The sequence below is a fragment of the Girardinichthys multiradiatus genome, chromosome 12 (genome assembly GCF_021462225.1).
Source record: "Girardinichthys multiradiatus isolate DD_20200921_A chromosome 12, DD_fGirMul_XY1, whole genome shotgun sequence".
Taxonomy (NCBI): domain Eukaryota; kingdom Metazoa; phylum Chordata; class Actinopteri; order Cyprinodontiformes; family Goodeidae; genus Girardinichthys; species Girardinichthys multiradiatus.
Window position 1 is genome coordinate 53,017,166 of NC_061805.1, and position 26,278 is coordinate 53,043,443.

Genomic DNA, 26,278 nt, shown 5'->3' on the forward strand with positions numbered 1-26,278 from the left:
ATCCATTAACATTTACTTTTCCTTCCCATAGAAAGTACTCCTGGATCAGTGCTTCTTTGTTCTCTTTGTGTCTCTGCTCTGGTCTCTCAAACCTCCAGTCGGTCGTGGCAGATGGCCGCTCACACTGAGGCTGGTTCTGGTTCTGCTGGAGGTTTCTTCCTGTTAAAAGGGAGTTTTTCCTCTCCACTGTCGCTACATGCATGCTCAGTATGAGGGATTGCTGCAAAGTCAACACCAGTGACTGTCCACTGTCTCTACATGCTCATCCAGGAGGAGTGAATGCTGCAAGTCACTGACTGGATGCAATCTGCTGGGTTTCCTTAGATAGAAAAACTTTTTATCCAATTTGAATAAATAACTGAATCTGACTGATTGATAGTTAGGATTAATTGGAATGTATGAACCTGATTGGGAATCTGGATGATTGAATTGACTGTGTAAAGTGCCTTGAGACGACATGTGTTGTGAATTGGCGCTATAGAAATAAAGCTGAATTGAATTGTGTGATATGTGTGGCTCACTCACATAGAGAAGCTTCATTGCCTCATTGTGGGAGATCTTACTCTGAACTCCAGGCGTCTGTATTTCGTTTTATTCTTCTTACATACTCCATTTAGCACACTGTGATCACCCCCACGGATGCAACATTTTGACTGGTCCTGATCACACTGTTACCATTCATGATCTCCTCAGCATCTAACGCACCTTCTCCTGACTTATGCATGTTTTGCATTATGACCGAGGTTAACACCTGTGTTAGGGTATCAAAGACCCAGGAGGGCTGGGTGCCTGAGAACTAGATACTCCTCGTCGTTCTGCCTGATGATTGGTCCGCTCGGTGAGACTAGGTCAGCTGCTCGGTGCAGCTGGGCCTCGGGTAACCATGGAAACAGAGTCGATTATACAGAAAGATCTAAACAGAGAAGCAATTTGTCAGTAACTTCCATCTGATGTTTTGAACTTTGAAGAGAACAGAACTCGTCTTTTACAGCTTAGATCATTTATTCATCCAGCTGCTCTCATAAAGAAAGTCAGAGACCAGAGCTCCTGCTTGATTCAACTTTAAATTCATCTTCTCCACAATAGCTCCTCACACTTCATCTGTCATTTAGTGTATTACCTGGGTGTGTCCAGGTGTGTGTTTAGTTCACCATGTTTGTGTACAGATGTGTGTTCAGTTGTGTGTCCAGGTGTGTGTGTCCCCATGTGCTCACAGGTATTATGTCCAAGTGTGTTTCCACATGTTTGAATACAGGTGTGTCCAGGTGTATTATTCAGTATGTGTGTGTCCAGGTGTGTGGACATTATCCCAGTAAAGCTCCGTCCTCCATCCTGAACGCAAGTTCCTGATCTGTCACCTTTACTCTGGTTCTGTCGGAGTTGAACTGAATCGGACTGGTTTGCCTCAGTTTACAGGTTTAAAGTCAGAGTCCAAGTAAACCAGCTGCTCACATCCTGCTCATCAGGTGCTGGGCTGAACCAATAATAGATTAGCTTTAAAGAGCGCTGACAGATATTCAGCTCTGACATCAGAGACTCGTGATGGAGTAGAAACCAGTAGTAAAAAGTTTAGAAGAACCTCCTGATGAATGTGGATAGGGTTCCTTCCATCTATGGTCATGAACTTTGGGTCATGACCGAAAGAACGAGATCATGGATTCAAGCGGCCGAAATGAGTTTCCTCCACATGGTGTCTGGACTCTCCCTTAGAGATAGGGTGAGAAGCTCGGTCATCGGGGAGGGACTCAGAGTAGAGCTGCTGCTTTTCCACGTCAAGAGGAGCCAGTTGAGGTGGCTCGGGCATCTGGTTAGGATGTCTCCTGGACGGCTTCCTTTGGAGGTGTTCCGGGCCACCGGGAGGAGGCCCAGAGGAAGACCCAGGACACGCTGGAGGGACTATGTTTCTCGGCTGGCCTGGGAATGCCTTGGGATTCCCCCGGAGGAGCTGCCCCAAGTGACTGGGGAGAGGGACGTCTGGGTCTCTCTGCTTAGGCTGGTGCCCCCACGACCTGACCCGGATAAACGGAAGATGATGGATGGGTTCCTTCATCCAGCTGGGCTGCTGCTGCTCCTTTCATGTTTCATGTCAAACAAACTAATCAGTTATATTTACCATAGAACTGTATGTTTTCTCCTGATCATCTGTTGATGTGATCAATAACTGATTAGTGCAGCCCGGCAAGCTGAAGGCTCCAGGATGGCCTCATCCGGGTTCTCATTGAAGCTGCTCAGGTGCGCTTAGAGGTGAGGTCAGATGCGTTTGCAGGTGAGACTGACAGTGAGAAGATAAAAAAAAATTTCCAAACATATAAAAGATCTGTTAAATGGTTCCCTCTGAGTGGACTCTGAAACCTGGTGAAGCAGGTGGAGAATATCTTCACTTCAAACACTGGCGTTATACTGGGACCCAGTCTGAACATCAGTGAAAGAGACCACGCCCACTTGGCCCATCTATCTGAACCCAGACCTTATTTCACTCACATCAGCACAAGTGTGAATCCTGCTGGGAGTGGTCCAGTTTGGTACCAGTTCAATTTAGGTCAGGACCAGATATATAAAGCCCATATAATGTTTCTTCTGGAGGAAACAGGTTTTTGTCCAGTTTACCACTGTGTTAATCCTGTCAGTGACTGAGTTAGATGCAGCCATACTGAAACAGTCTTCCTGCTTCCTGATTGGTCGCTGTTCCTCCACAGCTCATCTCTGATTGGTTCGAGAAGCGTTTCTTGGGCGGATCCTGAGGGAGAGTTCCCAGAGAGCCTCCTCTGCCAGGTGATCGCTGAAGTCATTGAAGAACGACATGATGTCATCATCACGCTGCAGAGAGTACCGCCTGCACAGAACAACACCCTGAGTACACAGAAATACTACACACTGGTACTACAGACTAGGGCTACATGATATAGTGTGGATAGATCATCATTACATCAGTGTGTGCAATATTAATATTGCAAGGGGGATGGATGGATAGATAGATAGATAGATAGATAGATAGATAGATAGATAGATAGATAGATAGATAGATAGATAGATAGATAGATAGATAGATAGATAGATAGATAGATAGATAGATAGATAGATAGATAGATAGATAGATAGATAGATAGATAGATAGATAGATAGATAGATAGATAGATAGATAGATAGATAGATAGATAGAAAAACACCAGCGATGAAGATGTGGATTTATCACAACAGTTATTGTTGCAGGATTTTATGATATTTTAAAACACTGAGAGATTGCAATACAGATCACCTTGGAGACAGCGTTGGAGCTAACACTGCAGACTCCACTAAAAGGGTCAGAGATCACACTTTAAGGGTGAACCTATGCTACAGGTCACTATCCAGACCACACAGAGGGCTCCACGCAGGCTGTATGGAGGGCCACGCTACACACACAACAGAGGAGCGCACACTCAGCGAAGGGCAACTCAGACTGTAGTACAGTTGACACAACAGTCATGCTGCGCACTGCCCTAACTGTAATACTACTGACTGCCCCAGAAATCACACTCTAGACTGCACTACAGGTTGTACTCACACTTGCTGGAAGCTCCTCAGAGTTTCCAGGATGTTAAACTGCTGCCAACATTTGGAGAAGTTCACAGTTGGACCTTGTGATGTCATCAAGGTGTTAGGGTTGCCCAGGTGGACAAAGGTCAGGTCTTGTAGGATTAACCCCCTAAATGTAGGGCAGGTCAGAGAGAAAGATGGGTGTTTGGTGGAGAAACAGGGTATAACACCACAGGTGAGTGGTAGTTTCTTGTTGACCGAAAGCCTTTGGAATATTAACCTACAGGTAGGGTATACAGGGAGGTTCCACCTCAGCCAGCGCTGCTCTGTAGGCTCTGAATGATGATGAGCTGTCAATAAGGGAGCTGAACTCCTCCAGAGTCTGACAACAAAGAAATATAAAACTGTAATCAAAGCCCAGATGTGATCTAAACATAGAGCAGATAAAACCAAGCAGCACAGCCGGACCTCAGACGTGTTTCTCTGCCAGTCAAGACGTCGCAGGGGGGCGGAGTCAAGGGCGGACAGTATCGACAGATAGGAGTTGAAGTTATTCAGCTTTCTCAGGTGCTGCAGGGACACAGCATGGTATGGTTTAACAAATAAAAGAAGAGAATAGAAGGTGAAGGAAGAACAAGAAGATACTCTGCCTCCTTCATATCATCAGGGGTTACCTTCATGACCTTCAAGAACTTCAACAGCAGCTTCTCTCTGTCCTGAGGTTTATCTTGAAGGATGATGACTGAACGAACCCTAGAAAGAAGTAAAGTATTAGCTGAGCAATACGGAGGGAACTACAGAGGGAACCACAGAAGGAACTACAGACGGAACTACAGAGGGAACCACAGAAGGAACTACAGAAGGAACTACAGAAGGAACTACAGAGGGAACCACAGAAGGAACTACAGAGGGAACTACAGAGGGAACTACAGAGGGAACCACAGAGGGAACCACAGAAGGAACTACAGAGGGAACTACAGAGGGAACCACAGAGGGAACCACAGAAGGAACTACAGACGGAACTACAGAGGGAACCACAGAGGGAACTACAGAAGGAACCACAGAAGGAACTACAGAGGGAACCACAGAGGGAACTACAGAGGGAACTACAGAAGGAACTACAAAGGGAACTACAGAAGGAACTACAGAGGGAACCACAGAAGGAACTACAGAGGGAACTACAGAGGGAACTACAGAGGGAACCACAGAGGGAACCACAGAAGGAACTACAGACGGAACTACAGAGGGAACCACAGAGGGAACTACAGAAGGAACCACAGAAGGAACTACAGAGGGAACCACAGAGGGAACTACAGAAGGAACTACAGAAGGAACTACAGAGGGAACTACAGAAGGAACTACAGAGGGAACCACAGAGGGAACCACAGAAGGAACTACAGAGGGAACCACAGAAGGAACTACAGACGGAACTACAGAGGGAACCACAGAGGGAACCACAGAAGGAACTACAGAGGGAACTACAGAGGGAACCACAGAGGGAACTACAGAGGGAACCACAGAGGGAACTACAGAGGGAACCACAGAGGGAACTACAGAGGGAACCACAGAAGGAACTACAGAGGGAACCACAGAAGGAACTACAGAGGGAACTACAGAGGGAACCACAGAGGGAACTACAGAGGGAACCACAGAAGGAACTACAGAGGGAACTACAGAGGGAACCACAGAGGGAACCACAGAAGGAACTACAGAGGGAACTACAGAGGGAACCACAGAGGGAACTACAGAGGGAACCACAGAGGGAACTACAGAGGGAACCACAGAGGGAACTACAGAGGGAACCACAGAAGGAACTACAGAGGGAACCACAGAAGGAACTACAGACGGAACTACAGAGGGAACCACAGAAGGAACTACAGAAGGAACTACAAAGGGAACTACAGAAGGAACTACAGAGGGAACCACAGAAGGAACTACAGAGGGAACTACAGAGGGAACCACAGAGGGAACCACAGAAGGAACTACAGACGGAACTACAGAGGGAACTACAGAAGGAACTACAGAGGGAACCACAGAAGGAACTACAGACGGAACTACAGAGGGAACCACAAAAGGAACTACAGAAGGAACTACAGAGGGAACTACAGAAGGAACTACAGAGGGAACCACAGAAGGAACTACAGACGGAACTACAGAGGGAACCACAGAAGGAACTACAGAAGGAACTACAGAGGGAACTACAGAAGGAACTACAGAGGGAACTACAGAAGGAACCACAGAAGGAACTACAGAGGGAACTACAGAAGGAACTACAAAGGGAACTACAGAGGGAACCACAGAGGGAACTACAGAAGGAACCACAGAAGGAACTACAGAGGGAACCACAGAGGGAACTACAGAAGGAACTACAGAAGGAACTACAGAGGGAACTACAGAAGGAACTACAGAGGGAACCACAGAGGGAACCACAGAAGGAACTACAGAGGGAACCACAGAAGGAACTACAGACGGAACTACAGAGGGAACCACAGAAGGAACTACAGAGGGAACTACAGAGGGAACCACAGAGGGAACTACAGAGGGAACCACAGAAGGAACTACAGAGGGAACTACAGAGGGAACCACAGAAGGAACTACAGAGGGAACTACAGAAGGAACTACAGAGGGAACCACAGAAGGAACTACAGAGGGAACTACAGAAGGAACTACAGAGGGAACTACAGAAGGAACTACAGAGGGAACCACAGAAGGAACTACAGACGGAACTACAGAGGGAACCACAGAGGGAACTACAGAGGGAACCACAGAAGGAACCACAGAAGGAACTACAGAGGGAACCACAGAAGGAACTACAGAGGGAACCACAGAAGGAACCACAGAAGGAACCACAGAAGGAACTACAGAGGGAACTACAGAAGGAACTACAGAGGGAACCACAGAAGGAACTACAGAGGGAACTACAGAAGGAACTACAGAGGGAACCACAGAAGGAACTACAGACGGAACTACAGAGGGAACCACAGAAGGAACTACAGAAGGAACTACAGAGGGAACTACAGAAGGAACTACAGAAGGAACCACAGAAGGAACTACAGAGGGAACTACAGAAGGAACTACAGAGGGAACCACAGAAGGAACTACAGAGGGAACTACAGAAGGAACTACAGAGGGAACCACAGAAGGAACTACAGACGGAACTACAGAGGGAACCACAGAAGGAACTACAGAAGGAACTACAGAGGGAACCACAGAAGGAACTACAGACGGAACTACAGAGGGAACCACAGAAGGAACTACAGAAGGAACTACAGAGGGAACCACAGAAGGAACTACAGACGGAACTACAGAGGGAACCACAGAGGGAACTACAGAAGGAACCACAGAAGGAACTACAGAGGGAACCACAGAGGGAACTACAGAAGGAACTACAGAAGGAACTACAGAGGGAACCACAGAAGGAACTACAGACGGAACTACAGAGGGAACCACAGAAGGAACTACAGAAGGAACTACAGAAGGAACTACAGAGGGAACCACAGAAGGAACTACAGAGGGAACTACAGAAGGAACTACAGAGGGAACCACAGAAGGAACTACAGACGGAACTACAGAGGGAACCACAGAAGGAACTACAGAAGGAACTACAGAGGGAACTACAGAAGGAACTACAGAGGGAACCACAGAAGGAACTACAGACGGAACTACAGAGGGAACCACAGAGGGAACTACAGAGGGAACCACAGAAGGAACCACAGAAGGAACTACAGAGGGAACCACAGAAGGAACTACAGAGGGAACCACAGAAGGAACCACAGAAGGAACCACAGAAGGAACTACAGAGGGAACTACAGAAGGAACTACAGAGGGAACCACAGAAGGAACTACAGAGGGAACTACAGAAGGAACTACAGAGGGAACCACAGAAGGAACTACAGACGGAACTACAGAGGGAACCACAGAAGGAACTACAGAAGGAACTACAGAGGGAACTACAGAAGGAACTACAGAAGGAACCACAGAAGGAACTACAGAGGGAACTACAGAAGGAACTACAGAGGGAACCACAGAAGGAACTACAGAGGGAACTACAGAAGGAACTACAGAGGGAACCACAGAAGGAACTACAGACGGAACTACAGAGGGAACCACAAAAGGAACTACAGAAGGAACTACAGAGGGAACCACAGAAGGAACTACAGACGGAACTACAGAGGGAACCACAGAAGGAACTACAGAAGGAACTACAGAGGGAACCACAGAAGGAACTACAGACGGAACTACAGAGGGAACCACAGAGGGAACTACAGAAGGAACCACAGAAGGAACTACAGAGGGAACCACAGAGGGAACTACAGAAGGAACTACAGAAGGAACTACAGAGGGAACTACAGAGGGAACTACAAAAGGAACTACAGAGGGAACCACAGAAGGAACTACAGACGGAACTACAGAGGGAACCACAGAAGGAACTACAGAAGGAACTACAGAGGGAACTACAGAAGGAACTACAGAGGGAACCACAGAAGGAACTACAGACGGAACTACAGAGGGAACCACAGAAGGAACTACAGAAGGAACTACAGAGGGAACCACAGAAGGAACTACAGACGGAACTACAGAGGGAACCACAGAAGGAACTACAGAGGGAACCACAGAGGGAACTACAGAAGGAACTACAGAAGGAACTACAGAAGGAACTACAGAGGGAACTACAGAAGGAACTACAGAGGGAACCACAGAAGGAACTACAGACGGAACTACAGAGGGAACCACAGAGGGAACTACAGAGGGAACCACAGAAGGAACCACAGAAGGAACTACAGAGGGAACCACAGAAGGAACCACAGAGGGAACCACAGAAGGAACCACAGAAGGAACTACAGAGGGAACCACAGAGGGAACCACAGAAGGAACCACAGAAGGAACTACAGAGGGAACCACAGAAGGAACTACAGAGGGAACTACAGAAGGAACTACAGAGGGAACCACAGAAGGAACTACAGACGGAACTACAGAGGGAACCACAAAAGGAACTACAGAAGGAACTACAGAGGGAACTACAGAAGGAACTACAGAGGGAACCACAGAAGGAACTACAGACGGAACTACAGAGGGAACCACAGAAGGAACTACAGAAGGAACTACAGAGGGAACTACAGAAGGAACTACAGAGGGAACCACAGAAGGAACTACAGATGGAACTACAGAGGGAACCACAGAAGGAACTACAGAGGGAACTACAGAAGGAACTACAGAGGGAACCACAGAAGGAACTACAGATGGAACTACAGAGGGAACCACAGAAGGAACTACAGAGGGAACCACAGAAGGAACTACAGAGGGAACTACAGAAGGAACTACAGAGGGAACCACAGAAGGAACTACAGATGGAACTACAGAGGGAACCACAGAAGGAACTACAGAGGGAACTACAGAAGGAACCTCTCTATTGTACAGCAGACTGCAGTCTAAGATCACTCTTTGCAAAACCTACCAGAAGGAAACGTTGTTGAAGTGCTGCGTGAACTCTGTCAGGTGTGGACTCCTCTCCTCATTCTGTTCTTTGGACCACAACAGCACCTCTGGGAGCTGCAAAGGTAAGACAGACCGGTGAGATACAGACAGGTGAGGCAGAGTCACGGGTAAGGACAGACAGATCTGCACCTCAATCTTGCAGAAGAGGTCTGAGTCCATCAGAGTCAGCTGTTCCGCTAAATCCTGACTCCTGAAGTCCAGCAAAGTTCCTGGTCTGTTAGGAAAAGAATTACAGGTGAGAAACAACCAATCACAATGCAGCATGTGTGGACCTGTCCAGTCAGGTGGGAGGGATTACCTGGCAGCTACGCCTTTGGCTGCAAGAGGGCGGAGTGACTGAGGGGAGTCAATCAGCTTCCATCTCTTTTCCATCTTGGACAGGACGTTCGAGTGCAGCACATGGGCCGTTCCCAGCTCTCCACCAATCAGAAGACGGAACACCAGGTCTATCAGCAGCAGCAGCAAATCAGATTCCAGCTCCACAACACTGCAGCATTATTCAGAAAAAGACAACTTGAGAAGAACAGAAACAGTTTCAGGAAACCAGCACCAGAGGTCTGGTCCCAAACCATTCTACAGATCCCATTTTGAACCAGGTTCAGACACCACAAAGTTAGAGCCCTGAAGCTAGAGTCTGTCAGCAGTCCATCTAAAACTGTTTTGAAAAGGTTTGGGTTAGATCTGAATGTCTCACCTGAGGTTGTCCACTACTCTGACCAGCAGCTGGAAGGTGCTTTTGGCAGCTGTCAGGTCTGCAGGGGTTCTTTCTCTGAGGCTTCTGTATGTGTTTATGGTTAAGGAGTCAAATGAAAGTAGAGACAAAGACTCAGACTTTGGTTTTGACAAGTTGAAACCACCTGGCTGGATGAGTTCCTCGGGTGTTCTCTAATGCCCCTTTTCCATCATGAGCTCCACTTTGGCCTGCTCCACTTCACTCAGCAGTTTGCAGCCGTTTCAGATAATGGCGTTCTTGGTACCTGCTATTAGCAGGTACCATTAGGACTGGGTAGGGCCGAAATGTAACGTGAACAGACTGCTGTTCACTGATTGACCGTGGGCGTGGTCAGCCGTATGTCAGCGGCAGGAGGAAGTGGGGAGAATTACATGAATGTTGAGTGGCAGGAAAAGCTCCAAAAACTCAAGAGCAACTGCAAAACTATAAAGAACCACAAAGGTCGAAACGGGTCAAACTGAAAGCTGTGGCGGTGGCAGAGCAGAGCAGAGTGGAACTATGCAGTGCTGGAACCGTGACTAAAAAACAGGAACACGCGTTTAAGGATATCTGTGCTGCAGTTTGCTGATGATGTCACTGGGTCTGATGAAGCCCCTGTAGGTGCAGAGGAAGGCCTCTTGGTACTGGTCCTGTTCTGTAGGAACCCAAACAGAAGGTTCACAGATGGACAGGTTTTCTCCAACATCACAAGACAAGCTCAGCTGGCTCATGTTCCTGCAGGTGTTCTTTCACAATCTGTCTTTGATGACTCTGTTATCATCAAAGCTCGGTTCCTGTTTGATTCCTGCTCACCAGAAAATGACACCTAACCAGAGTTACCTGTGATTGGTTGTTTCTGCTACGTGTTATGACTCCCAAAGACTTACCACTGCTGCCAGACACTGTGGCTTGGACCAATAGGATCTCAGGAGATGCAGCCTTTACCTCTGGTCCCTCTTCTTCCTGAGATGAAGAGGTCAGAGTCAGAGCACAGGTGCGATTAAACATGATGTGACAGGAGAGAGGGCGGGACCAACCTTAGACTTCAGAGTGATTCTATGAAGGATCTCATTTGGGTCAGTCAATAAGAGTTCCTGTACTTCATCCTCCTCACTGCTTCTCTGGCTGAACTCCTGCTGGTTGTCCAGAAACCTGCAAGGCAGATGAGGGTCTGAGAATCTTTACATGTGTGTACCTGCATCTTCATTTACAGGTGTGTGTGTGTGTGTGTGTGTGTGTGTAGAGGTGCATCTAACAGAAGGTGTGTAACGTCTCACCTGTCCTGATTCTCCTCAGCTTGTGTGTCAGTATCCTGATGACAGACAAGACAGAAAAAAACACATCAAATCAAACTCCAGATGATGTTTCCCAGAAGATTATTAGTAGAACCTCTGGGGACATTGTGAGAATGTTAGTTAGTAGAACATCAGCCAAACTTCCCCTGAACATCAGTGGAATGTCAGTAAAATGTCAGAAGATTCTCTGCAGAACATCACTTAGTTCTGCAGATACTAAAGCAGAATCTCTGTACAATGACAACAAAACCAAGGTTCTGTGTCCTGATTATCAGCAGCAGGATGTTTTTGCCTGTTTGTTGGAACTTTTTTTGTTTGGTTTTGAACTGGATCAAATGAAAGATCAACGAAGGTTCTAGTTCCAGAAAGGTTGTTCTTACTAAGGCCATTTCTTAATATGCGTACTTGTCTGTACTTTTGTACTCGTTTTCCTGTGAAACGTCGATGTGTTCCTGCTCTGCCAGTTTTATCAAGGATCCATCGATTCATCCTTCTGCAGGCTTATGAAAGCTAGGTATCCCACAATGCACTGCGCCACCAGCAGCAGTAAATGGAAAAGGTGAGTGCAGAAATGTATCAATTTTATACCACTATCAATTTTTCACAAAAAGGAGTTTTAAGATGTTTTCATGTGAGAACGTAGACCTGAAAGCTTCATCTAGTCCGTTCACCAGGAGTGAGCTAACTTTGAAATGTGCTCCACAGTCTTCAGAGCAGCTTTAATGAAGCTCTGCTGAAGGCCACGGTAGCTGCAGGCTCCGCGGGCGGTTGGACTGGGTTTTCACCAGTAAATAGTCTTTTGAACGACCTAAAGGTTTTGGTGGATTAGGTCACAGTCATGTTTAAACCGACATAAATGTTTTTATGATCAAGATTTGAAAACTTTAGCTCATTATTTTAAAACTTAGCACTGACCCTGAAGTTAACATTTTTTTCTTCGTTTTCTGTTTTAAATGTCAAAATAAAACAGAACCATCTAGCTGAGTGGTGACGTCAACAAGTACAGTCTGTTCCAGTCACAGAACTACCGTACTGCGTCCTTGCGTTCTCGATAAGAAAGTACTATGAATTGTACTTACCAAGTACGTACAAGTACATACCTGCCAAGCACGCTAGAATGTACATTAGAATGTAGGCATTGAGATGTGTTGTATGACTTCAGACTAATGTGAGAAGATGCAGGTGCTCAGGTGATCATGAAGCTGTTTGGACATCAAGAAACTCAGATTCTGCTGCAATGGTCACATTTCCTCTGATGTTCTCATTAGAACCCAGAAATCCTGTTCTTATCAGTCAGATAGAACCCCACTAGAACTCCTGGAGTTTTGCTGAGGAGCTGCAGCTTTCTGTTGTCTCACAACTAAAAATGCTAAAAGCATGATTCTTCTTAACCTGCTGTTTCTTCTTCGGTGGTAAAGCAGGGACAGGAAATTGTTCCACAGAGGGGGTGGAGTCTGTGGTCAGGTGAGTCTGCTGGTGGGCTGAGTCTTGATCTCGCTGTCTGACTTTATACTTCTGATAGAACAAGACTGCAGACTGATCGGTGTAGGACGAACAGAACTGAAGGTACTGATGGACTGAAGACAGAGGAGGAGGGAGAGACAGACAGGTTTATAAGGACTTTGATCTCAAACTTCAACCAATCAGCTGCTGTTTTCACTCACTGTGTCGTTTCTTCTCAGGGAGGGGAGGGGGTGTTTTGCTGGGAGACATGGGCGAGGACGTGGGGGCTTCAGCATCTATGGCATCATCAGTGGGGGTTGTGTCCAGATGGGTGGAGTTAAATCTAAAGGAGGATGCGTTCTGAGAACTGGCAATACCTACGAGGACAAAACAGAAAAAGTGAAGACAACCAAACACAAGCAGGAGGACAGACAGGTGAGTCAGGTGTGTCCTTGCCTGTGGTGCTGCAACGTCTCTTTTCTGGCAGTGCAGGGGGCAGGGAGGAGCCGGGGGGCAGAGGGGGGAGCTTCTCCGAGGAGGACAGGTCAGCGTGGAGGAAGTCGTAGTCTGGATCGTCCTCTGAGGACAGACACAGAAAATCAGAACCCAGCAAGTCCAACTGGTCTAGCCAAGACCTGTTTCAACTGGGAGTAAAGCTAACTAGCAGCCCTGAATCGGTTTCTGCTCCCAGAAGATTTGTCGCAACTGCTTATGAAGCAACCAGAGGCTAGTGCCAAGAATCCAGAGCAGACAGCTTCAGATGGTTCCTGATGATGGAATCAAACTGACCAGGGAGATAAGTAAAGCAGTGAAGAGAAGCTACAGTGAGAAGCTAAAGAAAAGCTTCTCAGATGGAGATGCTTCTACTGTTTGGAATGGTTTACAAAACCTGACTGGTTCTGTGGTCATGAAATCCTTTGAGCAGCTGGTGTTGAAGCACCTGAAAGACATCACAGGCCCCCTGCTGGACCTCCTGCTGGACCTCCTGCAGTTTGCAAACAGGTCGGCAGATGATGCTGTTAACTTAGGTCTACACTTCATCCTGCAACAACTTGACCACCCAGGGACGTACGCCAGGATCCTGTTTGTAGACTTCAGCTCGGCCTTCAACACCATCAACCCAGTCATTCTCCACCAGAGGCTCAGTTGTCAGTGGACCACCAGCTTCCTGAAGGAACGGCAGCAGCTGAGGCTGGAAGCATCTTCTCCCGCACAAGAACCATCAGCACCAGCGCCCCCAAGGGGTGTGTTCTCTCCACATTCCTCTTCTCCCTCTACACTAATGTCTGCACCTCAGCAGACCTGTCTGTGAAACTCCTGAAGTATCCAGAGGACACCACTGTTATTGGACTGATCCAGGACAATGATGAGTCTGCATACAGACAGGAGGTGGATCGGCTGGTGTGGTCAGAACCACCTGGAACTAAACCCATTTCTCGAAACCTGAGATGGTCTTCACACATGGACAATGTTCGAAAGAAGGTCCAGCAGAGACTGTACTTCCTGAGGCAACTCAAGAAGTTCAACCTTCCACAGGAGCTGTTGGTCATCTTCTACACTGTCATCATACAGTCTGTCCTGTCTTCATCCATCTCAGTGTGGTTTGGATCACGAAGCAGAACAGGTCCAGACTGCAACAAACAATCAGGTCTGCAGAGAGAATCATCAGGGCTGACCTTCCCTCCATCCAGGACTTATACAGGTCCTTCTCAAAATATTAGCATATTGTGATAAAGTTCATTATTTTCCATAATGTCATGATGAAAATTTAACATTCATATATTTTAGATTCATTGCACACTAACTGAAATATTTCAGGTCTTTTATTGTCTTAATACGGATGATTTTGGCATACAGCTCATGAAAACCCAAAATTCCTATCTCACAAAATTAGCATATTTCATCCGACCAATAAAAGAAAAGTGTTTATAATACAAAAAACGTCAACCTTCAAATAATCATGTACAGTTATGCACTCAATACTTGGTCGGGAATCCTTTTGCAGAAATGACTGCTTCAATGCGGCGTGGCATGGAGGCAATCAGCCTGTAGCACTGCTGAGGTCTTATGGAGGCCCAGGATGCTTTGATAGCGGCCTTTAGCTCATCCAGAGTGTTGGGTCTTGAGTCTCTCAACGTTCTCTTCACAATATCCCACAGATTCTCTATGGGGTTCAGGTCAGGAGAGTTGGCAGGCCAATTGAGCACAGTGATACCATGGTCAGTAAACCATTTACCAGTGGTTTTGGCACTGTGAGCTGGTGCCAGGTCGTGCTGAAAAATGAAATCTTCATCTCCATAAAGCTTTTCAGCAGATGGAAGCATGAAGTGCTCCAAAATCTCCTGATAGCTAGCTGCATTGACCCTGCCCTTGATAAAACACAGTGGACCAACACCAGCAGCTGACACGGCACCCCAGACCATCACTGACTGTGGGTACTTGACACTGGACTTCTGGCATTTTGGCATTTCCTTCTCCCCAGTCTTCCTCCAGACTCTGGCACCTTGATTTCCGAATGACATGCAGAATTTGCTTTCATCCGAAAAAAGTAGTTTGGACCACTGAGCAACAGTCCAGTGCTGCTTCTCTGTAGCCCAGGTCAGGCTCTTCTGCTGCTGTTTCTGGTTCAAAGGTGGCTTGACCTGGAGAATGCGGCACCTGTAGCCCATTTCCTGCACACGCCTGTGCACGGTGGCTCTGGATGTTTCTACTCCAGACTCAGTCCACTGCTTCCGCAGGTCCCCCAAGGTCTGGAATCGGTCCTTCTCCACAATCGTCCTCAGGGTCCGGTAACCTCTTCTCGTTGTGCAGCGTTTTCTGCCACACTTTTTCCTTCCCACAGACTTCCCACTGAGGTGCCTTGATACAGCACTCTGGGAACAGCCTATTCGTTCAGAAATTTCTTTCTGTGTCTTACCCTCTTGCTTGAGGGTGTCAATAGTGACCTTCTGGACAGCAGTCAGGTCGGCAGTCTTACCCATGATTGGGGTTTTGAGTGATGAACCAGGCTGGGAGTTTTAAAGGCCTCAGGAATCTTTTGCAGGTGTTTAGAGTTAACTCGTTGATTCAGATGATTAGGTTCATAGCTCGTTTAGAGACCCTTTTAATGATATGCTAATTTTGTGAGATAGGAATTTTGGGTTTTCATGAGCTGTATGCCAAAATCATCCGTATTAAGACAATAAAAGACCTGAAATATTTCAGTTAGTGTGCAATGAATCTAAAATATATGAATGTTACATTTTCATCATGACATTATGGAAAATATTGAACTTTATCACAATATGCTAATATTTTGAGAAGGACCTGTACAGGTCAAGGGTCAGGAAAAGAGCTGCTAAAATCTCTGCAGACCCCACACACCCTGCACATAAACTGTTCAGAGTTTTACCTTCAGGTGGCGCTACAGAACACTGTTCACTAAAACCAGCTGCCATAGAGACAGTTTCTTCCCCCAGGATGTTTCCCTGATGAACTCTTGACAGTCAGAGCTCCAGAACAACACCAGGCATGATTGGACTGATCCCACAGTTTTGTTTATATCTACATTAAAAAAGATATTCTTTATTATTGAGAGCAAAGTGGACCGGAGTCAAATTCCATGTTTATGTCACAAACTTGCCAATAAAGCTGATTCTGACTCTGAACTGCATATGGTTACTGATGGCACTTCTTGATGACCAATCCGATCTGCAGATGGTACCTGATGACCGATCTGACTGAGAAACAGACTGTCTCTGGAGGCATAGCTCAGTGACTGATTACTAAAGCAGGAGCAGAAGATGAGGACTAGTAATAATAATTCAGACTTTATTGATCTCACAATGGAGAAATTGTCTTCTGCATTTAACCCATCGCTTGGGCAGTAGTGGGCTGCCATTGTGTGGTGCCAGGTGAGCATTCTGGGGCTAAGAGTCCTGCTCAGGGACCCAGAGTGGGAAGCTGTGGGATTGGAACCAGGGTACTTGTGGCTTCTCCAGGACGCAAACACCCTGCTCTCTAAGCACTAGGTCACCACACTGATCATGTCTTCCTGCAGTAGTTCAGAAGATCAAGGTGTGTCCTGAACTGTGATCAGGTTTCCAGATGGCAGCAGGACAGGACCAGAACATGAACACCCTCCCATACTGGTGTAGAAATCTGATGGTTCTAGAAAAACTGACCAGTTCCATCTGGCTGGAGCCGTATAGCCTCCATAAACTGCTCCAGTGTGATGGAACCGGCAGCCTGGTTCTACATCAGATGGATGGATCCAGATACTTGTGAAGATGAGAATGAGTCATTTCTTATGGGACGACTCGGATCAGCTGGGGTGGATCGGACTGTGTTCAATAACTTGATCCAATACAAGTCCTGCAGGTGGTGCCAGCAATCTAGCAGAACAAACTCTGAGAGAGCTTTTTATTATGCCTCATGGTTCTTCACTCTGTCTGGTTCTGGTTTCACTGTGCAGCTGGTTCTACTTCCTATTTGTTGTCCAGCTTGAATATTGAACACTTGATGAAATCACTGTCAGCCTGTGGCCAGCAGGGGGCAGCAGTCACCCAACACAGGAAGTGGGAGCTGGCAGGATGTGATGTCATTCACACGTCCCTCTTGCGGACATGAAGTGTGTGTGTGTGTGTGTGTGTTACCACAAAGTGAGGTGTTGGCTGCAGAGTCTGCAGAAGAAGAAGAGAGCCGCTTCCAGCAGCAGTCATCCTGAAACACAGAAACAGAGTGTGTGTTGTCAGCTTTGGAAACTTTTGAAGGTTTCAGCCAAAGCTGCAGCAGAAAGAGAAGATCTGAACTCTTTCAGATAAAATGGAGAACAACCACAGATCATTAAGACTTTGTTAGAACTGAACCTTTTTTACCAACAGGAAGTGAGAAATGAAGGACTGACTCCAGAACCAGATCATTACAGTAGTTTGGATGTGAAGCAATACTGGATAGAACAGAAAAGACTGATGTCCATCAAGACTCCAAGCCAGAGCAGACCTGGCACTTCCTGGAAACGTGAATCAGTAGGGATCTAATCTGCTTTTATGTTTCCATGTTAGCTGGTCTCCTTCAGGTTGTCTGGAGATGGCTTCTAGGAGATGGTGTGGAACATTAAATCTTTGACAAACCACTGAATGATGTTTCTGAGGTCCAGCTAATAAAATGCTGGGTTTACCACTCAGAACTGAATAAACTGGTTCAGAAATCAAATTTGTGTATGTTGCACTGATGATGGAGCAGCAGAAGTTTAATCTGTGTTGGTTCAGGAGTTTAGCAGCATGATCCTGGTTGGAGCTCAGAGGAAGCTCTCCTACAGAGAAACTGTTAAAATGATGCTTACCCTGCAGAGATGTTCCTGACCTCTGCAGAACTATCAGCTCCTAATTGTGTGGATTTCCTCTGAAACATGTTTGGATAATTTCAGGACTTTCAAAGGCAAAACCGACCCAAATAAAACTGATCAGAACAGAAATAACCAAACCTCACCACCAGTCTTTGTAATATACGGCCCTGTGACACATTAAGGCAGGAACAAGGCAAGAAACATTCAACTCCTGTTGAGGGAGAACACATGTGCATACCTGTTCAACCTGCGTGTCTTCTTTGGGCTCCCGTATCATTGGTGTTACTATGGCAACCCTGCAGTGGGTGGTGATAGGGACCGATGGTGTCTGACGCTTTTTAGGAGGCAAAGCAGGAGGACTGAAACAGATAGAGAGGCTGGTTAGTCCCCTGGCCATGTCCCCGAGGGACGGTACACATCTGTGGACATGTTCCTGTTTAAGGAGAGTTTTCCTTTCCACTGCCTCTACATGCTCATTCAGGGGGACAAAATGCTGCAAGTCGATGCAATCTGCTGGGTTTCCATAGAAACCCAGGAAGAGGCTGGAAGAATAAGGTCCTTGTTGGTCTGGTCTGACTTCATCCGCTACATTTTTCTACAACAATTTTCTGTGATGAATAAATGCTGCTCACCAACAGAGCGGTTTGAACTATGACAGTAGTTTACAGTTTTTACTTCTTGTGCTGCCAATATGCCCACAGCTAGTTTGATGATATAATGAGAAAACGCGGCGTTGGTGAGGGTCATAAGGTCCTCACCAACGTCTGTGTGAACTAACTGAGTCAGAATCCACACAAGTTAACAGGTTCAGATGAAAAGAGAACCCGACAGTGTCTGAAACTGTCGCCTGTCGTCTATCTGCTCGTCTCTCTCACTTCTTCTTCTGCTGCTGCACTTAGCACAGACAGGAAGTTTGTGGCCGGTGTGATGTGTGTACTTCCTGTTTCAGCCCCATTTCTATTTGTGCTCACTTTATGTTCTCACAGTCTGAGCCGATGGTCTGATTCAGCAGCAGGCAGACATAAAGAACACCTGAACCAGACTGGACCAGGAACAAACTGGGCAAGCCTGACCCAAGCTGTCCAGAATCTCACTGCCGCAGAGATTTCAGGATAAATCGTCACAGCAGGTTTATGTGATTTACAGCATCATGTGACCAGAACCAGGAACTGAATTCTTCATTAGATGTGACTTAGACCAAATCCTGGAGAAACCTAAAAACACCAATAATGAGTTTAGCAAAGCAGACTGAAGCAGACCGGTCCAGTTCAGTGTGAATGGCACTGAACATCTGGACTGCCTGACCTACTGTAGACCAACAGATCCATTCTGAGCGACACCAAGACTGACCCCCATTGTCCCAAACTGGATTAGATCAGATGACCCAGACTAAACTACACACCCTGAGTGGACATCACTACGCTGATACCAATCCAGTCTGATCCAAACTAGACTGAACACGGCCAAACTTATCTGGATCAGGTGATCCACGTCTGACAAGACCACGAGATCCACAGAGACCCAAATTAGGCCAGAAAATTATATCGAAACTGTACCATACCAGTTGATCCAAACTGATCAGACTGGTCTGAACTGGGCCAAACGTAACAACGAACAGTCAGCCAATCAGAGGTCAGACTCACCTGGAAGTCGGTTCTTGTGAGGAGGTCACCTGAGGGAGGAGCTCTGGGAGAGGCATTGGGGGTTTAGGTGGAGCTAATTTCTGATGCTCCTCCTTTTGTGTCTCTGTCTTCATCCCCTTGTCCTTGTCTGAAGGACCGCTGCAAGTTGATGTTCTCTCTGATGTCCCCTTTTTATGTGGCTGAAGAGGAGACAAGGGGGCGGAGCCTTCTCGTCTTTCTGCAACCAATCGGACCAGTTCCTGAAGGACAAAAGACAGTTATTGCAGCAGCAAGCATTGATAAGACTGTACATTATTTATTGTCCATCATAGAGACATTGAGGACAGTCTAAGGACTAAGGTAGGCAGGGTGTGACAGAGGTCATAGAAACAGGTTTAACCTACTGCCCTCCTGAACTGGAACACCACAGATACTGGTCCTCACCTTGACACCGTTCAGCACGCCCCTGATCACCGTAGTGACGCTCTCTGAAGAGTCCTCGTTGTCCTGGGAGACGCCCCGCAGCATCAACTGATCGGCCCAGCGGATCAGCCCAGCCACAGAGTGGTAGAGACGAGTGAGACAGGCTGAGACTGTTTTACTGCAGGAAGACAGACAGGATGAGGACATGGAGACACTCTCTGATGTTCAGGGACCAGTAAGTGATACTTGCCTGTTTAACAGGTGAGGTTCCAGCTGGACCAGAATCTGGACTGCCTCCAGGATTCTACTAGAGGCTCCGCCCAGCAGGCCACCCACCATGGACTGGTCCAGGACCAGTTTGTCTCCTCCAGGTCTGTCGAGACCCAGTCTGTCCACCAGAGCTTTGAAGTACTGCAGAGAGCTGACGACAGCCCGCTCCCGATCCACTAACACACCCACCGACTTCACACAGCGCCACACAAAACAGGTTTTAGTCAGAATTTGAAAGAATAAAGAAAATCACAGAATTAAAGGGATTAATGAGCTACTTTGACTAAAAGAATTGTATCGATAATCAAAAGTCATTAACAAATCAAAAACTTACAACAAACAAAAAAAAACTGAACAGAAGATTTGTTAGTAGATAAAACTAACTAACTGTTTCTCATTTATTGTCTTTGGTCACAGTTAAATATTATATCTGTAACTTCTCTACTCTGAGGCGGTGCTGGGAGGCAGCAGAACCTTAATGATCAGAGTGGACCCCAAGAATCCAGCTGCTGACCTGAAACAGCTGATCTAGTGCCAGACTTATGATTGGCCAGTTGGTAACTAAGCATTTAATCTTTTTCCCAGTCAGTGAATGCAACATACCTGAATGCTAACAGGTTCACTGACAACAACATTTGGTGTGTTTGGGGTGACCGATTGAAAAAGAACAATAAAAACTGTGAGAAACTGCATTTCCTGCAGAGACATGTTGGCAGCTGCTAACAGCAACAACAGCTAACAGGAAGCTGAACGTAAAACAGGAAGAGGCTGTTTTTCCTTGAAGGCGTCTGATCCCTGTCAGGACAAACTGGACCAGGAAATGTTGCCATTCTTTCACAAATGTGAAAGAATGGCAACCCCCCCCCCCCCACACACACATCCATACACCCCCCCCCACACACACACACACATCCATACACCCCCCCCCACACACACATCCATACACCCCCCCCCCACACACACACACATCCATACACCCCCCCCCCCCCCCCCCACACATCCATACACCCCCCCCCCCCCACACACACACATCCATACACCCCCCCCCTCCCCCCACACACACACAGGCAGACACAAAGGGCTCTGTATCTTTGGGCTGTTTTTGACAGAGCTAAACTGTCTGCATAATTTAATGAAGACAGAGTGCAGAAAGGTGTACAGGTCCTTCTCAAAATATTAGCATATTGTGATAAAGTTCATTATTTTCCATAATGTCATGATGAAAATTTAACATTCATATATTTTAGATTCTTTGCACACTAACTGAAATATTTCAGGTCTTTTATTGTCTTAATACGGATGATTTTGGCATACAGCTCATGAAAACCCAAAATTCATATCTCACAAAATTAGCATATCATTAAAAGGGTCTCTAAACGAGCTATGAACCTAATCATCTGAATCAACGAGTTAACTCTAAACACCTGCAAAAGATTCCTGAGGCCTTTAAAACTCCCAGCCTGGTTCATCACTCAAAACCCCAATCATGGGTAAGACTGCCGACCTGACTGCTGTCCAGAAGGCCACTATTGACACCCTCAAGCAAGAGGGTAAGACACAGAAAGACATTTCTGAACGAATAGGCTGTTCCCAGAGTGCTGTATCAAGGCACCTCAGTGGGAAGTCTGTGGGAAGGAAAAAGTGTGGCAGAAAACGCTGCACAACGAGAAGAGGTGACCGGACCCTGAGGAAGATTGTGGAGAAGGGCCGATTCCAGACCTTGGGGGACCTGCGGAAGCAGTGGACTGAGTCTGGAGTAGAAACATCCAGAGCCACCGTGCACAGGCGTGTGCAGGAAATGGGCTACAGGTGCCGCATTCCCCAGACCTGGGCTACAGAGAAGCAGCACTGGACTGTTGCTCAGTGGTCCAAAGTACTTTTTTCAGATGAAAGCAAATTCTGCATGTCATTCGGAAATCAAGGTGCCAGAGTCTGGAGGAAGACTGGGGAGAAGGAAATGCCAAAATGCCAGAAGTCCAGTGTCAAGTACCCACAGTCAGTGATGGTCTGGGGTGCCGTGTCAGCTGCTGGTGTTGGTCCACTGTGTTTTATCAAGGGCAGGGTCAATGCAGCTAGCTATCAGGAGATTTTGGAGCACTTCATGCTTCCATCTGCTGAAAAGCTTTATGAAAATGAAGATTTAATTTTTCAGCACGACCTGGCACCTGCTCACAGTGCCAAAACCACTGGTAAATGGTTTACTGACCATGGTATCACTGTGCTCAATTGGCCTGCCAACTCTCCTGACCTGAACCCCATAGAGAATCTGTGGGATATTGTGAAGAGAATGTTGAGAGACTCAAGACCCAACACTCTGGATGAGCTAAAGGCCGCTATCGAAGCATCCTGGGCCTCCATAAGACCTCAGCAGTGCCACAGGCTGATTGCCTCCATGCCACGCCGCATTGAAGCAGTCATTTCTGTAAAAGGATTCCCGACCAAGTATTGAGTGCATAACTGTACATGATTATTTGAAGGTTGACGTTTTTTGTATTAAAAACACTTTTCTTTTATTGGTCGGATGAAATATGCTAATTTTGTGAGATAAGAATTTTGGGTTTTCATGAGCTGTATGCCACAATCATCCGTATTAAGACAATAAAAGACCTGAAATATTTTAGTTAGTGTGCAATGAATCTAAAATATATGAATGTTAAATTTTCATCATGACATTATGGAAAATAATGAACTTTATCACAATATGCTAATATTTTGAGAAGGACCTGTATACATTAAAAACAACTAAACTGAAAAGCAGCGGAGATAAAAAATAAAATAAAAAATAATGATGGAGTCACTGCAGACCCACAGATCTGCTCTGAAACAGAGTAAGCGTTCAGTTATGTGTTCAGACCTGGTTCCGAGTCAGGTTCAGGTCCGGTTGTTTGACTCTCTCAGTTGGGGTGTGTTTGATTGGATCTGAGCGTCTGCCCCGCTGCGGATTGAACTTATCCTTCAGTTTCGTGGTGAGAAACGCAATCTGTGAGGCTGAAGAGGAGATCATCATCATCATCATAGGGAAACTACCAAAATAAAAGCCTCTCAGCTGAATTAGTAGAAGGTCAAATGTGTGATTTTTCTCCTCTTGGAACAGTCATAAACTACACCAACCCCGCTGCTTCCAAAAGATCTCAGAGTTAAAGCCTCATCCTAGGAGCTGCTGATCAGAAGCATTGACTAACTGATCATCTTCAGTGTGAGAACCTCCATAAGAGCAGGAGCTCTGTCAGTTTGCTACTCAGGTGTGTGTTAACACAATGCTGTGATGGAAAATTCTTTTAAAATGCTCTGATATTCCCTTCACCTCTCTCATTTGTTTCTGTGTTGTATCACTCACAGGTGACCTTCCATCTACCTCTCACCTCTGACCTCTGTGTTTGATTAGTGTTCTGTTTTTATTAGCAGATGGACTCTAAATTCAAATGCTGGAGAGTGATTTTCTCTTGTTATGAGTCAACTTCTACCCACTTTGATAAGAAAATTCCACAACAATGCCAAGATGGAAAGACACCAGCAATGACCTTAGATCAGCAACTCTTGCTGGCTGTCAACATGGGAAAGGTTAGAAGGTCATCTCCAAACTATCTGAAGTCCATCATTCTACAGAGAGAAAGATCAATCCCAAGAGGAACACACCTCAGATTCTAAAGGCCTCAGTTAGCAGGTTAAAGGTCAAAGGTCATCATATTGAACTGTGAACTTAACTGAGGCTGTTTGGAAGATTTGAAAGAGAAAAGCTCTTCTCCCTATAAAACAAGATGGAAGCTGGACTTAGGTTGCAAAGCTGCATCTGAATGAAGGACAAGACTTCTGGAAAAATGTCTTCTGGACAGATGAGATCTAAGTGGAGATGTTTGACCACGATGGACAGAACTGTGCTTGAAGGAAACCAGGCCCAGCAGATCAGCACAAACACCTCAGACCAACATGTTGGTGGAGGAATGATTGTTTGGGCTTGTTCTGCAGCTGCAGGACCTAAACACCTTGCAGTCATTGAGTGGACCATGAGCTCCTCCGTTTACCAAAATATTCTAGAATCCAATGTGAGTTGATTTGGTCCAAACTGGGCCATCAACAGAACAATGATCCAAAACTCAGCAGCAGATCTACAACAGAATGGCACAGTCAAAGTTCACACCTCTGCCTGTTTGAAATTCCGGGACCTTAAGCACTGTATGGGTTGTTCCAGCAGCGTAAAAAGCTGTTACTGGTTCTGACCCGCTTGTTTGTTCTCTTGGAACCTTGAGGTGACCTTTGCTATAACAAGGTGCTGAATGAATGAATATGACATCAGGGAGGAAAAACAGAGAGAGCTTCTAATTGGACAGGTTCTGACAGGAGGTTCTTTAGATGAAGCTGCTACTGGGTTCTTGAACAACCATCACTAATTACCCGTACAGAATTTCATCAGAACATTTGGTTCGGACTGTCCACCTTATAGACAGAAGCATTAAATTATGTGTTGATGCAAACTTTAAACTCAGGTTGTAAACAGGTGACTGGAGGCTCTAATCAGAACCGAGATGGTCCAAATAAAACAAAGCCTGGCTGAGTGAGTTAATCTGCTTGGGTTGGATGGAACCAGAACCAGGTAAACTGGGATTATTTTGTCACAGACAGGTGGCGCTCTCTATACAGAAATCTCAGTGTTTATCTCTTCCTGTCTGATCCCAGAGCCTCGATCAGTTACTGTTCAGATCCATTCGCCTGGATCTGAACTGGATCTGTATTGAGAATTGACTGTCTCTGCTTTGCCAGCTTTGACCCGTCTGGACTGATGCTTCCTTCACTGTCGTCATAAAGCGTGGGACAGAACCAGTCTCAGTTCTCCTGGAGGAAGTAAGACTTTTTGAGACACACAGAGACTCACCTGACTTTGTGTCCGAGCGGGAGGACATCTTTGCAGACAGCTGGACCGAGGTGAGACAGTTGGGTCCTCTCCTCTCCTACTCAGAAGCTTCGTTTCTGTCGACCAGCCGCCACACTTCCTTCCTCCTTCTCTTCTTCCTCTTTCTGTGAAAGTCAGCCTCCCCGTAACCATGGCAACAATAATGCTGCACTGAGGTCACAGCAGCACTTTTCTTATTCTGTAGCCCCCCCTGCTGGCTGAAACTCTCAACACAAGCAACATACCTCTGATCTGAAACTCTCATCAAACTCCTGCAGCATGACCAGAGCCCCAGATCTGATCTTGGTTCTGGTTCTGAGGTGGTATCAGCAGAGGTCTGGGAGTCTCTCTCACCATTAAACTGCAATGTTAAAACAAGACTAGATGTTATTTCCATCTGGAATGAGGATCTGAAAGTCCTGAGTCAAAGCTTCAGGCCCCTGTTCCTCAGAAACTCAGGTCAGAGTATGATCATCTGCATCAACCACATCAGAACGTTCAGATCCATTTCTTTGGGTTCGTCCAAGCTAAACCATATTAGACCTTTCACATGTCCCGGGTTTCCCAGTGGAACCCCTGATTTAAATCTTTGCTAAACGTGGTGAGTGGACCCTGGACAGTTGGAACCTGTCTAAGGTGTAGGGCCTACAACCCTAAACACGTGATCAGCTCTGGGAACCAGCCTGAACCTTGGTTCTGATAAAAGATCTCAGGGATCTGGAGGGCCCATCAGGTTGCAGGAGCTCAGGCAGATACCCTGGAGCTGGTCCATTCAGGGCCTCATAGGTCAACAATAAAACTTGAAAGTCCAAATAAAATCTATTTCAGCCCATGTTGGTTCAGGACTTGCTTTACAATGGATAATGATTCAATCAGCTTCAGCAGCATCTTCACAAGATATTTAGCTTTTTGTTCTGGGGTTTGGACCAGAACCTGTTCATGTCTAAGACACGACACCCATCTTGTTCCTGAACCGTATGATGGCTGGACTTCCCCATGCTGTTTATACCTTCAAACAAATGTTTGAACAGATGAAGGTGGAACCTTCAGGCATCTGGAAATTGGATCCAAGCATGAACCAGAGTGGTGGAGGTCCAATTATCTGGGCTTATTTCTTTAGGTTTAGGTGTTTCTCCCTTTGAGGCATAGTGATCTTATTGTGTGCAAACTCTCATTATTCTGACATTCAGCATATAGAAATAATTTCTTTAATCCTTACTGAGCTGAAAGAGAAGTTCAGCCTGATTTAAAGTCAGTCAGTGAGAAAAGACAGGTGGTGTTTTTTCA

The 26,278-nt window shown here is 46.3% G+C and overlaps 1 protein-coding gene across 1 annotated transcript; it reads right to left on the reverse strand.

Moving 5' to 3' along the window:
* Positions 1–983: 983 nt before the first annotated feature.
* Positions 984–25,331, reverse strand: LOC124877125 (rap guanine nucleotide exchange factor 1-like). Its single transcript, XM_047380143.1, has 23 exons — positions 24,974–25,331; positions 22,958–23,091; positions 20,084–20,295; positions 19,855–20,011; positions 19,432–19,670; positions 18,027–18,147; positions 17,097–17,163; positions 12,919–13,041; positions 12,684–12,839; positions 12,412–12,596; positions 11,002–11,036; positions 10,762–10,876; positions 10,612–10,687; positions 10,295–10,379; positions 9,707–9,796; positions 9,311–9,499; positions 9,142–9,226; positions 8,972–9,066; positions 4,191–4,269; positions 3,985–4,086; positions 3,801–3,898; positions 3,545–3,685; positions 984–2,833 (listed from the first exon to the last, which is right to left on the reverse strand). Exons 1-23 carry the CDS (start codon positions 24,999–25,001, stop codon positions 2,698–2,700), a joined length of 2,748 nt encoding a protein of 915 aa, XP_047236099.1. The 5' UTR covers positions 25,002–25,331; the 3' UTR covers positions 984–2,697.
* Between the last annotated feature and the right edge of the window lie 947 nt (positions 25,332–26,278).

Bases quoted from the DNA above. Each gene is read 5' to 3' on its own strand.
- LOC124877125 (XM_047380143.1), bottom strand. From the start codon at position 25,001: ATGTCCTCCCGCTCGGACACAAAGTCAG. The intron at 19,671-19,854 runs GTGAGGACCAGT...TTTGTCCTTCAG, and splicing joins GCGTGCTGAACGGTGTCAAG to GAACTGGTCCGATTGGTTGC. The intron at 12,840-12,918 runs GCAAGGACACAC...TTGTCCTCGTAG, and splicing joins GAGACGTTGCAGCACCACAG to GTATTGCCAGTTCTCAGAAC.